At 35.2% G+C, this 13,613-nt stretch overlaps 2 protein-coding genes across 2 annotated transcripts; both read left to right on the top strand.

Annotated features, from left to right (window-relative positions):
• The first annotated feature begins 3,021 nt into the window (after nt 1-3,021).
• On the top strand, nt 3,022-5,137 carry LOC140758174 (uncharacterized). The gene is made up of 2 exons (XM_073094259.1): nt 3,022-4,277; nt 4,407-5,137. The coding sequence occupies exons 1-2, from the start codon at nt 3,728-3,730 to the stop codon at nt 5,024-5,026; spliced, it is 1,170 nt and encodes a 389-aa protein (XP_072950360.1). The 5' UTR covers nt 3,022-3,727; the 3' UTR covers nt 5,027-5,137.
• A 2,268-nt stretch (nt 5,138-7,405) lies between these two features.
• Nucleotides 7,406-12,904, top strand: LOC140758410 (chaperone protein dnaJ GFA2, mitochondrial-like). Its single transcript, XM_073094559.1, has 19 exons — nt 7,406-7,590; nt 7,655-7,856; nt 7,934-8,012; nt 8,111-8,167; nt 8,264-8,355; nt 8,491-8,574; nt 8,667-8,705; nt 8,884-8,988; nt 9,151-9,198; nt 9,277-9,364; nt 9,470-9,534; nt 9,643-9,717; nt 10,433-10,505; nt 11,248-11,339; nt 11,419-11,490; nt 11,789-11,845; nt 11,954-12,002; nt 12,332-12,398; nt 12,528-12,904. The coding sequence occupies exons 2-19, from the start codon at nt 7,791-7,793 to the stop codon at nt 12,616-12,618; spliced, it is 1,299 nt and encodes a 432-aa protein (XP_072950660.1). The 5' UTR covers nt 7,406-7,590; nt 7,655-7,790; the 3' UTR covers nt 12,619-12,904.
• The last annotated feature ends 709 nt before the right edge of the window (nt 12,905-13,613 follow it).

Genomic DNA, 13,613 nt, shown 5'->3' with positions numbered 1-13,613 from the left:
AAGCAGTCAAAATCTAATAAATTTCATCTAAGCATTCAATTTCAATATCTATTAATTAGCAATGCACAATTAGTAGCTAATCCTTGACCACCAAACACTTAATTAGCAGGTTCTTCTATACTATCATTAGCAAAATAGATCCATCTATCCTGTAAGATGAATGCATCGTACTCTCTTAATGATGACACTTCCTCTTTCTTCCACTTCTTTGTATCAAGAAAAGAGATGGCATATTGCATCCACCTTTTGGACTGGGACCATGCACGGGTATATTTTACTTTCCGACTATCTTTTAGATTGGATGATACTTAAATTATTATTATTATTATTATTATTATTATTACTTTTCTTTGTGACCACATTAAAGATGGAGAAAGTCTCGGCTGCATTGAGTTGGCATGTCCATAGTTGGAAAGGGCAATGATATCTAACTCCATCCTTTTGGCTTTCTTTTAACTTCTTTCTATATCTCAAAACGTTAGGAAATTAAGTTGGTTCTAGATGCAAAATAATCGGATCGATTCTTTGTACGTGAAACCTCGTTATTTGTATTGAAATTGGGCGAAATTTGGGGGGGTTTTTTAAATTTTTTTTATTTTACGCCCTATATATTATGTGTGTTTTTGTTTTACAATTTAGGCCTTTGAAAATAATGATGGTTTTGGGGTGGTTTTTTGTATTTTTTTTATTAAAAAGTGCATGAGTTGAATAAAATGTAGGAAAATTTGTACATAACATTCTGATTTTTAATATAATTATGATTTACCTCTTATATTTTTATTATTCAAATACATGCAAAAAAATATTTTATGTTAAATTTGGACTAACATAGTGGAAATATTTCGTTAAAAATATATATTTTATTTCTAGAATAATTAAAATATTTTTATTTTTTAAATAATTAAAATATTCTTAGTATGACTTAGTCGAGAGTATTTTTATAATTTTTCTAGTATAGTTAAATTAACTGAGAGGTTTAGTTAAGTTTAATTAACTGATGTAACGGTATAATTTTTTTTATATATATTCACTAAATTATAAAATTTAATAATAAAAATATAGGATGTAAATCATAATTTTATTAAAAGATAGTGTGTTATATGCAAATTTCCCTAAAAAATTAAACCGCCTTATATTCTGCTTAATTTTTATTTATTTATTTATTTATTTAAATCCAATGGCAAATATAATGGTGGTTCAGGGTAATTTTTTCTTAATAGAAAAAAGATAGGGTGTAAACTGAAATAAGCGGATAACATAGGGTGTGAATTGTGAAATGAAAGTTCTCTAGTTATGCATAATGACCAGGTTATCAAAAGTTACTACATCTTGGGCTTTAATGGGCTTAAAATTACCCCTATTATTTTATTTTAGCCCATGATTAATTTTGGGCAGCCCAAAAGTCTTAATGCAATGGTGGCATTATTAGCATTCACTAATCTTGGCCATCTTGGCCCATTGGGCCGCTTCATTCCTTGAGGCATTAAGAGCATATATATATATACACATATTCTCTAGAAATGATCATGATTTTATATTATATATATATATATATATATATATATATATATATATATATATATATATATATATATATATATATATATATATATATTGTGAGATTCTCATTATTATGAATGCAACATATTATAAATTACATCTAGAACCCATAACCCAACTATACATAAACTCTATTATTTATTTTTTGGGCTCATAAATCATCTAAAATTTCTCATCCATTGTGCATTCGATTTTTTTATTTTCTAAACTAAGAGTAGAATAATTTCTAGACAGTCTAAAATCGATTAGTCATGTGATATATTATAACGGATAACTAATAGACAAATCATTTCAGAAGTTTTATATAGTTAAGAATCAATATGTCATAAAAAATAAAATAACTTTAATAAATTACACCCTATATTTTATCTATTTTGTGATTCGTACCTTATTTTTAATGTTTTTATAATCCAACCCTCTTTTTTCTATAATTTTCATATAATATTCTAACATAGTTAATATCGACCAAATTATTAAAATACCCCTCACATAAGGTGTTAAATGAGAATTATAGAGTAAAATAAGGGGTCAGTTGTAAAATTCTTAAAAATAGGATATGAATCATGATATATATAAAATATAGGGTGTGATTTATAAAAATCTAAAATAAATAAATAATGGAATTTATGTAAAAGTGAGTAATATAGTTCTTATTATCTTAGAATAAAATTTATGTGAACTAGGAAGTGAAATTAGCTTATACAATTCATATTAAATTATATGTTTGTCGACCTTGGCCATTTTTGTCCTATAATTTACTAATGACTATATATTAATCCTTTAAAGTGGGATTAGGGAATCAAGGTTAGATCATGCCCAGATCATGACTGTCTCTTTTCTTTTAACAAACCCAATTAGTAGATGCATCAACTTAATTATAAATTATCTGTTAGCCATGTTCCATTGTTCCATGTTTCCTGCCATAAAAAATAAAAAGAAAGACCAATTTACCTGGCTACCCTTCCATATATATATATATATATATTAGATTAATCAAAGTTGTCACTTCTCTAACCTTTTATTTTCCTTATAGAATGAAAGAATGTGTGTCTGAGTGGGAAATTATTGTGGGATTTGTAGGGCTACACTGCTACAGTCATCAAGTTTGGGACATTTTGGAAATGGAGCATGTTGTACATTAATTTCATTGTCCTTTTATGAATTTGTAGCTTTTTGAAGTTAAATTAAGATTAGTTTAAAAGAAAAATAATAATAATTTATGTTTCAGTTTTACTATTATTAATATATAAGATGTAAATTGTTCTAAGTTCTAACTCTGATAAATATATTGGACAATATATACCTAGTCTTGAGCCACTTAATCAAGTAGGTGTTTGTATAATTTCTTTGCATAATACTTTGCAATACATTATTATAAATGCTTTGAACTCATTATCATCCTTTGTTGCAAACCGTTTTTGTAAATAAAAAGAAATAGTACATTGCTGCAACTTGGAGGCATCATTTTGATGGTACTCTCTTTAAATATTATATGTTGAGTGACACTTATATGAGCAAATTGGGGGGGTTAAGAATTGGAAGGTGTGAAATATTTGGTCCTACATGTAGCTTAAAAGCATCTCTCGGTTATGTAGTATGATGTTTGAAAATTCTTATATATGGCTGGGTTACCAAACATGTCTCCATTTCAAAATGAGCTAGCCGTTTTGTTCTTACCAGTTATGGATTCTTCTCCTTTCCAGGCATGATTAAAGGAGCATTAGAGCAAGCTTTTACTGTTTGACCGCAAGCTGCATGATAAAATGCGGAGGTGGGAGGGAGGCCCACATCAAAGTGAGCCAGCCTAATGATGGACTTGCTTGCCCGAGTAAAGCTAACAGCTGCACTAATATTTACCTGAGCATGCTGATATCTGCCATGAGTGTTTTACATGATCTTTTGCAGGCAGAGGATGCCATGGAATGAGACAATAAGGTATTATTTACAAGCAAACAACCTCAAAAGGCATGTGGTTGATGAGAAAAAAAGAAAAAGAAAAGAATAACCAGAGCTACCACACCTTCACACCAAACTAAAAGGAGCCACCTTTGCAGTTTCTCCAAATAAAAGGAATAAGGCCCATCATCCAAGTACATCCTTATATCTCTAAAGCATCAATACCATTTGACCCCAAGGGGGGTAGAATCCTCTTGAGACATCCTCTGCAATGGCAGAATCAAGGAAGATAACTTCTTGGGGAGCCTTGAGGATCTTCTCTTCATGCAAACATTGCCAAGCTGCAGAAGAGATGAGGAAGAAGAAGTACAAGAAGAAGAAGAAGAACAAGAGGATTGGGTGTTCTGGGTCTCTCTGCAACTCAGGTGATAGCTCAATGGTCATAGGGACAGCGACTACGAGCCCTCCTGTTTGTCAGAAGTGGGCTGCAACTAGTAGTTGTAATACCTCTAGTAGATCCTTGAAAGCTGTTCCTGATGAGATCAATGGAGCTGTTTCTACCTCCTCTTCTTTCAACTCATTAGCATCTGTGACTACCTCTTCTTCATTCTCTTCATCATTCTCTTCTGTTAGTGGGTCTTTTAGAGGAATGCAGCTCAGTAAGATCTCTGGATGTTATGAGTGTCATGGTGTGCTTGATCCAATAAATTGGGTGTCAAGGGATCCTTCCATGAGAGCCACCGTCTTTCCTTGCCCTGACTGTGGAGAGATCTTTATGAGGCTTGATGCTTTGGATCTTCACCAGGCAGTTAGACATGCAGGTAACTCTCCATGCTCCTTTGCTATCCAATTTCTGCAATCAGTTTTATCTAATTTGAACTAATTTTAGGCTTATTAAATTTGATCAATATTTTTTTTTTTCTAATACTTGCATTGGTTTCCAACATCAGTCTCTGAGCTGGGTCCTGAAGACAGTAGCAGAAACATAGTGGAGATCATTGTCCAGTCAAGTTGGCTTGAGAAACAAGATCCAGTTTGCAAGATAAAGAGGATACTTAAGGTCCACAACTCCCAGAAGACTATAGCAAAGTTTGAGGACTACAGAGACACTATCAAAATCAAGGCCAACAAACTAGCCAAGAAGTATCCAAGATGTGTAGCAGATGGCAATGAGCTCCTAAGGTTCTATTGCACCACCTTTGCATGTTCTCTGGGGCTTGACGGAGCCACTAATCTCTGTCAATCGATCCCTCGCTGTAATGTATGCAGCATTATACGAGATGGGTTCAAACGTGACGACTTCGGGAATATCTCTACCATGGCTACCAGTGGTAGAGCACACGACATAGCCCAGATCTCATCTGACAGTGAGAAAAGAGCAATGCTGGTTTGCAGAGTGATTGCAGGGAGGGTGAAGAAGATTCATGATGCTCCAGAGGAGTGTGATTCAATTACCAGTTCAGTAGGGACTTACTCTAATCTAGATGATCTCCTTGTTTTTAATCCTAGAGCTATACTGCCTTGTTTTGTTGTCATCTATGATGTCTCTCCACAGGCAGTTTATGTTTAGTTTACTCCATTTATCTTTGATCCATAATCTTGATGAATTGTGGTTGTTTTTGTTGTTGTGCTACTAAGAGCAAGTCAATGAATCTTATCCATGGGGAATTTGTATAAGAACTTCATGAGACTGACTAGTATATCTGTTCAACTATGTGGATGTCCATGCCCTTGTAAGATCATTTTAGCACCCCAAAACAGTGATTACTTGTATGCTAATCTAGATAGCATCTTTTGAACTATATGAAGAAGAAGGTAGACAAGTGCCATAGAACAAAGTTGTAGGGCAAAGGTGTCTGCTTTTTTCTTCAAACATTATATATTGCCAACCAAAAGGCAAGCAGCCTGCTTTAAACTATACAGCAGACATATTCCTGAAACTTAAATTAAATTCTGACCCACAGTAATTTTCTTTAGCATATGTTCTAATTACAGATCCATTTATAATCCCACTATAGACGATAACAGTGGTTTTGTTTTCTAATAGAGTTATATTGCATTTAGAGTGGCAAAGTACTATATTTAAGCTGTCATCCAATGCTATCTGGTTTACTCTGCATCCATATCTAGGATAATCTACTGTCACATAGCTTATCTTAATAGAATATTGCTGTTATGAGTGGCTGTACTGTATGTCCTTAGTGCTTTCGCAAATTTACAATCTGCATTAATTGGGATATTTAAAAGAATAATATTATTGTCCTAATCTTGCTTGTTCTTATGTGGTTGTATGTACTATGTATGCAGCGGTAGAGGAACCATCTTGGAACCTAACAATATTATGAGAATAACCTTCTGAGTGTCCTGGAATCAACAGTTCTGTTCATCACTTCCTCTTGGGAGGGGAGCTCTACACTTTTATCAGTCTTGCACAGCTGAGAGATGATGTGCGAATAGAGTTCTTCTTCAGTTTAAGTTCCCCATGCCAAGTTATTTTATCATATAATGTTATTTGTAAATTTTAACACTCATATGTCCTGAATTTGTATCATATTACATCCCTAATAAAAGGGTGTAAAAGCAAAGTGCATGCTTTTATTTTTTATTTTTTCTGTGATGCTTTTAAATTTCACAGATGTGATATGAAATACTGGGTTATAGTTCAGGCGATGAAAATATAATTTAACCTAATTTTGGCCTACCTTTCTCAGATTTGCAGCACCTATTATGTGAATCAAAATATATAGAGAAAAAGAAAATCTCACAAGTGTGCTATTTTTGGTTGAGAGAGAGAGAGAGAGAGAGGAATAGTTGTTATGAAACAATAGTAGGATTTGGATGACACTGGGGCAAAGGGAACAGCAACAAGAGCAGCAGCAAATGGTCCTGTCAATGTAGCAACTTATGGGACAAGTTCTTGAGCACTGATTGAGACCTCACTGCCCAATAAATTGCAATAGACTTGCAGATGTTGGGTCTGCAGCTCAGGATTGTTGTCCTCATGGACCACCTGCTAGGCTGCTACCAGTAAAAGCTGTTGGACTTCTTGCTCAATAATGGGCTCTAACAAGAATAAACTCATTCCCCAATGCACATTCCTTTTTCCAGAATGTATTTTCTGGTTGGTTGCCCTGGGCCGTGTCAGTCTGAAATCTTATGAGTCAGCTAATTCTTCTATCAGTTGATTCATGTATCCGCCGAGAGCATCCAAAAAACTTACAAGAATTTTCCTAGTAAACGACGAATGAATAGAAAAACTGCTTAGTCTAAGGATTAGATGGCCTCATCATCTAAATTTTAGCCTGGAGATGCGTCCTTAACAATGAATCAAGCAACACAAGGTGTTGTCGACGAGTCTAAGTATTTGGGAATGCAACCGCAATCGAGTGGTAGCTAAATTTAGGCTCTCTCTGAAATTGAATCCTAGTTCTTTGCCGCTAGTCACCACCATAGCTACCATTGAAAGTTAATAAAACAGAAACTTAAATAATTACCATCGATACAAAGTTTGTACAAAATTATCATAAATCATTAGATCAACGAGTAGAGCCCGTGTCAATCTTTTATCTACTTAAATGCATCCTTTCCAAAACTCCGGGTTTGTTGTACATATTAGCTTTCAATGCTATTAAGATTATTCAACTAACAGGTATCATTAAACAAACTATAATTGATTTAATGAGCCATTCATATTTCCGTCATTCAATTAGTTCATACTTACAAATACATGGCTTAATATATATTCGAGACAAGTGTATGATTACTAGCGAGTGTTGGGACCGCAAGATGCCATTCGCTCGCCAGAATTCATACTAATGAGCCATTCATAATGTTTGGTCGATCGGGAAATCCCTAGAGTGAATCGCATTAAAAGGATGGGATGTAATTGGATCCCAAAAGACGGGGTTGCATACACCATCATTTATATTTCTTAAAATTCATTTAGCCTTCGAGCTCTCGAACGATAAAAATAGAGAGATTTTCGAGAGCTGCGGACGAAGCCCGGGTCAAGGTGAACACAGACGGCGCGTTTGTAAACTCCGAAGCGGTCTTGTTTGCTGTCGGGGGAGTCTACCTCAGCAATTCTGTGGAAGGCCTGGGCCGAGCGTATGGGCTTTGGGACCATGTGACTCGGTGAGTGCCCCTCATCTGGATCTGGTAGTAAGTGTTTTGGTAAGCTGAAACCCCTTTCTCTCAGGGTTTTAGCCGACTTCGCGCTTTCGCCACCGTCCTCCAATAACGGTGGCGGTGGTGGTGCGATCGAAGCTAAAATTAGAGTTTCTCCTCCTCTCCTCTCCTTTCATCTCTCGTCTCTTCGAATCCTCCTTCCTCTAATGGCTCGTTCTCTTAGCTCGAGGCTCTCCCTTTACAACATCGCGTGGAGGTCCATCTCTCCCAGCGTGAGTATACTCCTTCCATCCCTTTCGTTTACTTCCTCGAATTAATTTCCTCATCCAGTTTTCTTCTTGTTGCCTAGTTCGAGCCGTCTCCTCGCCGATTTTTCTCAGTGGTCTCCAGCTCGCCACGGGCTTTTTCGAACGAGCAACCCGATTCAGGTGGCGCTGGTCGCTTAAAGTTTGCTTCTTTTTAACTCATCTATCCTTATTCCTTATGTTCTTATTGTGTTCTGGTTATTTTCTTGATACGTGATCAGTGGGATGGAGGAGCGGAGCTTTATGCGGGCACTGGTGTACAAGCAGGTCATTTCATGGTTGGTTTTTGTAATCTCTTATCGAATTCTTAGTTCTATTTTTGTTGTTTAAAAGGTAAAGATCCTTTCTTGCTCTCTGTTTCTGGTAAATTTTAGGAACGAGACAGATGAGCGTGAGAGATTATTACGATGTGCTTGGGGTGAGCAAAAACGCTGGTGCATCGGATATAAAGAAGGCTTATTATGCGGTATGTAAGCTTTTGCTACTATATAAAGTGTACATGAGGTAGATTTTCCTTCTCTGTTTAGGTCGAGTTACTTCTTATTGTGGTGTTTTAATAGCTAATTGCTTCCATCCAACTTGCTATACATGTTTTGGTCAGCTTGCAAAGAAACTCCATCCTGATACAAACAAAGACGATGCAGATGCAGAGCAAAAGTTTCAAGAAGTTAATCGTGCCTATGAGGTATTGTTATTATTATTCTTATGTTAGTGGCACATGTGTTTATGTTATAACTAGCCTGTTACAGGAGAGTTTATTGCTTTTATGATTTGCAGGTTTTAAAGGATGAAGATAAACGTGCAACTTATGACCAGGTGCTTCATTGCATCCCTTTTTGTTCATCATTACTTAATTGCTGTCTGATGTATCAATGGACTTGTGTTCACTGAAAAGCTCAACATGACTAATAGCTAAATTTTAACTAGAATTGGTCAAAGTGTGTTCCACGTTCATATGCTTATCGATGCCTGTTTTCCATTGGAATTTGGACAGCTTGGACCAGATGCCTATGAAAGAACTAGTTCAGAAGGTGGTGGCCCAGGTGATCCTTTTGGAGGTGCTGGATATGGCCATCCATTTGGAGATGCTTTTTCTGATGTCGGTGCTAAATGAATTCTGGTTTTACTTTATTGTTGTGAACTATCTGCTTTTATGTATAATGTGTCATTAACTTATCATGGCTTTCAACTAAAAGTTAGATTTCTTCTCTTTTTTGATGGGTTAGATGTCTGACAGTGCATATTGTAATCTGATTTTCAGTTATTTGGAAACATGTTCACTATGAAAGAAGGCGGTCGAGATGTCAAGGTCTATATTCTTCCTTGTAATATATGTGTCTCTTATGTGTTGCAATTTTATTTTTAATTTGCTGATTACTTAATATAGGTTTCCATTGAGCTATCATTCATGGAAGCAGTTCAAGGTTGCAGAAAGACTATTACGTTTGAAACCGATGTTCTCTGTGAAGCTTGCAGTATGTTATATATAAGAAGCAATGTCTCCTCTTTTGGTGTTTTATCCACGCGGTCTCTGATCATCATTACTTTGATATTAGTGTAACTGTTTGTCCTTTTTGCAGATGGGACTGGTGTTCCCCGTGGAACAATACCTCAAACATGTAAAGCGTGCAAAGGTTCAGGAGTGGTCAGTCTCCAATTTCATGGATCTTGCAAATTTAGGCTATATTAGAACTTATAGCCAACTTGAATAAATTTTTCTATGTTTCTAATTTGCTTCTTTTGCAACCTGCAGATGTACCTACGACGTGGTTTAATTAGTTTTGAATCAACTTGTACGAGGTGTGGTGGAACTGGAAAAATTGTGACGGTATTACTCTTTCTAGTTTCTCATGACTGATTAGTTTGTTCATTATTTGAAGTTGTGCGAAAATTTGTCTTGAAACATTTTTCACCATCACTTATATCATCATTAATAAGTTATAACTTGATCATGTATCATATCTCCTCATTTCTAAATGATTTCATTATATAGCTCTGTGCATTTGGACTTTCCTGTGGTTGTGAATAAGATGACTATAACTATCAATTGCTGTCACAGTGGGATTTTATGCCAAACAAGTTTTATGGTAACTTTTCTGAATGATGATCATATAGAGTCCCCTATATCTAAAGATTCTTTGGATTCTTTAGCTCTTTCTCATTAGTTAGTTGTGCCTCAGAACATATTCACTAGAAAAGGTATCCATGCTACCAACAGCTCTCTGTGAGGCAAGTTTTTCAGTAGCCAAAGTACTATAGTTCTTTCATAAATATCCAAGTTTTAAATTCTAGGTTCACTCTATATATAATGGTGATTGTTAACTCACTAACTATTCTAAAAATTTTAAGCTGTTAGAGAACGATGATTTTTATAATTTATATTCTAACATTGATTGAAAACTTATTCCATGATAAAATGGACAAGTTGTTTCATTTGTATCCATTCAATGAATGCTCAATATTTGTCCTTGTTGGGTCCATTCTTATGCTTTCCGTTACCATTTGAAGTCTTATATTTCTTTTGTTGTGTAATTCTTTTGAAGAACTTCTGCAAGTCATGCAAGGGAGAGCAACTCATGAGTGGGAAAAAGTCGGTCAAACTTGACATAATGCCTGGTATGAAGCTGCTACTCAGTTAAACTTGTTTATTACATTTCTGTGATGTTAATTTTATAAGTAGTTGTTCACAGACAGACAAAAAGCATGTCAATTAAGCACCTCAAAACCCATGCTAAGAATTTTGGACAGTCAATGGCAACTTCAAGAAACGTATAAGTGTATCGATACAATTGCTGCAAAGTTATATTTGAGATGCAATTTCTTGCATCTTAGCTGTTTTACTTTTTGTCTATCATTCAATGGTTAGAACAAAATGAACACATTCTCATTTATTAGCATGATATAAATACTCCAAACCAGTGAGATAAGCTACCCGGGTAATAAGCTCTGTAGGTTTTGCAGCAAACTTCCTCTCCCCATTAGTTCAAGGTCACGAACCCAAGTCTAAGGATTGGAGTGGCATAAGGTTGCGGCATTTAAATGAAAAAGGACCACAGGGATTGAAAGAAACAAAACTTCAGGTTTCTAAAAACTAATAAATCGGAAAATAAACAGAATTTTCTGTTTTAATGAAAAAAACTTCCAAGATCAACTATTGAATCAAATCAATATTCTACCTGAGTCTAGAAGGGGACCTAAGATTAGCATTAAGAATACAGTACTCGTGTGACAAAAGAAATGAGAAGGGAAAGACCTACCTTTGTTGCAGGGAACAAAGGATACAAAGATGGAGCTTTTACCTATATGCTTGAGTCTGCATGATCTTGTGTGATTCCTCCCCCTCCTTTTGCATTTCCAGGAGTTGATAATGATGACACTATGAGAATCTGTGGAAGTGGTGGAGCCGATCCTGAACGTGCTCGGCCCGGTGATCTTTATGTTACTGTCAAGGTATATACCTTCCTCATATGATACTATCTGCTAATTGTAAACTTGGAATGATTGCAAACAGGCCAATTTCCTTTTATAGGTAAGGGAAGATCCTGTCTTCCGCAGAGAAGGCAGTAATATCCATGTAGATGCTGTTTTAAGTATCGCCCAGGTACCCTTTCTCTATGATGTTTCCTTCTTTTTGTTCCTTCTGCATTTAAGGTTTGAATAATAATATTGTATGTAAATTGTTCATAATTTTCAAAGCACCTGTGCTCTTCTTTTGTTTGTGAATGGCTGATATATTCGATGTTCTGGGCATTCTTTTTCTCAAACTGAAGGAAATCAGTACTGCTCATTCTGCTTTAGCTTGTGTTGGTTCCATGTTACAACTGATTCAAAAGCTAATTGACTATATATGTGATCTTAACTGATGAGGACTTGTGAAATTGCTTATTTAATATTTATAGGCAATCTTGGGAGGTAGCGTCATAGTCCCAACTCTTACAGGAAATGTTTCTGTAAAGGTCAGTTTGGAATTTTCGTCTCTTTGGAATGTCTGAGGAATCCGTGAACAAATTAATATAAGAATTGAGCTCTTCATTTGCATTCTCAGTTGTGATTCTTTTTCACAGGTTCGACAAGGTACCCAACCTGGAGAGAAAGTGGTTTTGAAGGGAAAAGGTTAGTATTACAGTAGTATGAGTTTCTTATACATATAGAATTGCTTCCCTATCTATTGGTGCTGTTATTGTACCTGTTCATGCTTATATTATTTGTTTACCATAAAGTACTAAAATCTCCCAAAATTTGAAAGACATAAACACCAACCCAAATTTCAGCACTACATATGATATGAACTAGTTATAACATATATGTGCAATTGCCAATCTGTTATTTTCTTCTCTTAGAATGATTGTATGAAATGGAATGCATTTTACCGGTATAGTATAGTTGTAGCTGTATTTCAGACCTTACACCAATATTCTGTCCTTAATATCTTTGTTGTCCAGGAATAAAATCAAGAAACTCCTCCTTTTATGGGAACCAATATATTCATTTCAATATCAGCATTCCATCGTAAGTTTTTCTATCAGACAAAACTTTAAAATTTCACACTTTACGCCATTTGTCGTTACAAGTCTTCTTCCCTCTTACAGAAGAGAATAGGAAAATGATTCATTCTCCATATACTCTTTTTGTGTTCAGAAATCTGACTCAAAGACAAAGGAATTTGATAGAGGAGTTTGACAAAGAAAGGGACAGAGACATGGAAGGAGTTGCAGCTGCATCCGGGTGACTTGTATTTCTGATCACTCACCTGATAAGCCGAAAAGAGAACTCGTGCATCCACGCATTCTGAACTCCTTGTAGATTTATAGGCTATTTTCACTTATAGTCTGTAAAATACATAGAATATGCACTATAGTTATTCATTTATAGCTCACCATGATTATCAAAAAGTTATAGTATAAGGCCTTTCCTGTGAGCTATAGGTACAAAGGCACTAGAACAATTATAAAATACTTTTGTCGAATAATTAGGTTCGTCAGAACCTTTGAAATTACAATTTCATTTCTGGATCATTGCGGTGCACAAGAGAGGTTGATCTTCTCTAGTTCTGACTTCATTTTGCCTGTTCCTCTTAGATATCATTTTCATTTCCATAATACAATGCCTTTGTTGAGCTTTACTAATAATTGACTTACAACAAACTAGTTTAATTGCATCACGTAGTCTTCTTCTTCTGGATTCAGTTTTGCCCAAGTGCAATTCAAATCAAGAAGGCTGGACTTTCAGTCATCCTTTGTAGACTTCCAATACTAGTGTGAGAATTAAATCTTTCAGCAGCTTCTTGTGACCAACTTTCTTTTGACATTAATGGTCTCTATTGTTTGATCTCTGACTCTGTCCAGGTCTTCAAACTGTGGCTTCTATTCAACTTTCATGCCTTCTTTTACTTATCCAAGGAAAGAAAGTATAGTCAGTCAAATGATAGAAATTTTCTACAACCTTATCTAAACGTTAATAACTATAATGGAAATCATTGAAAAAATCTCGAGCGGATCTCGATCTGACAATAATTGTTCTTTTTACCTCAAAAAGAAAAGAGTAAAAATGGACTATTTGAGGCTATCCAGCAAACGTACTATGTACATATATACAAGTATATATTAATCTTTCTCAACTCAATATTTTCTAAGACCATGAGGAGCATAATTTGAATAATTAAAGTACCAATTATTTTTGATCCAAAGATGCTTGCTTCATTCTTATATCCACGAAGGCTTTTCT

The sequence above is a fragment of the Typha angustifolia genome, chromosome 3 (assembly GCF_048772165.1).
Source record: "Typha angustifolia cultivar Huaian chromosome 3, ASM4877216v1, whole genome shotgun sequence".
Taxonomy (NCBI): domain Eukaryota; kingdom Viridiplantae; phylum Streptophyta; class Magnoliopsida; order Poales; family Typhaceae; genus Typha; species Typha angustifolia.
This window is presented reverse-complemented; position numbering and strand designations above follow the sequence as displayed.

Excerpts from the sequence above, each read along its gene's own strand:
- LOC140758174 (XM_073094259.1), top strand. The coding sequence starts at position 3,728 with ATGGCAGAATCAAGGAAGATAACTTCTTGGGGAGCCTTGAGGATCTTC. Across the intron at positions 4,278-4,406 it reads CCAGGCAGTTAGACATGCAG|TCTCTGAGCTGGGTCCTGAA; the intron begins GTAACTCTCCAT and ends TTCCAACATCAG.
- LOC140758410 (XM_073094559.1), top strand. The coding sequence starts at position 7,791 with ATGGCTCGTTCTCTTAGCTCGAGGCTCTCCCTTTACAACATCGCGTGG. Across the intron at positions 7,857-7,933 it reads GGAGGTCCATCTCTCCCAGC|TTCGAGCCGTCTCCTCGCCG; the intron begins GTGAGTATACTC and ends CTTGTTGCCTAG. Across the intron at positions 8,989-9,150 it reads TTGGAGATGCTTTTTCTGAT|TTATTTGGAAACATGTTCAC; the intron begins GTCGGTGCTAAA and ends TCTGATTTTCAG.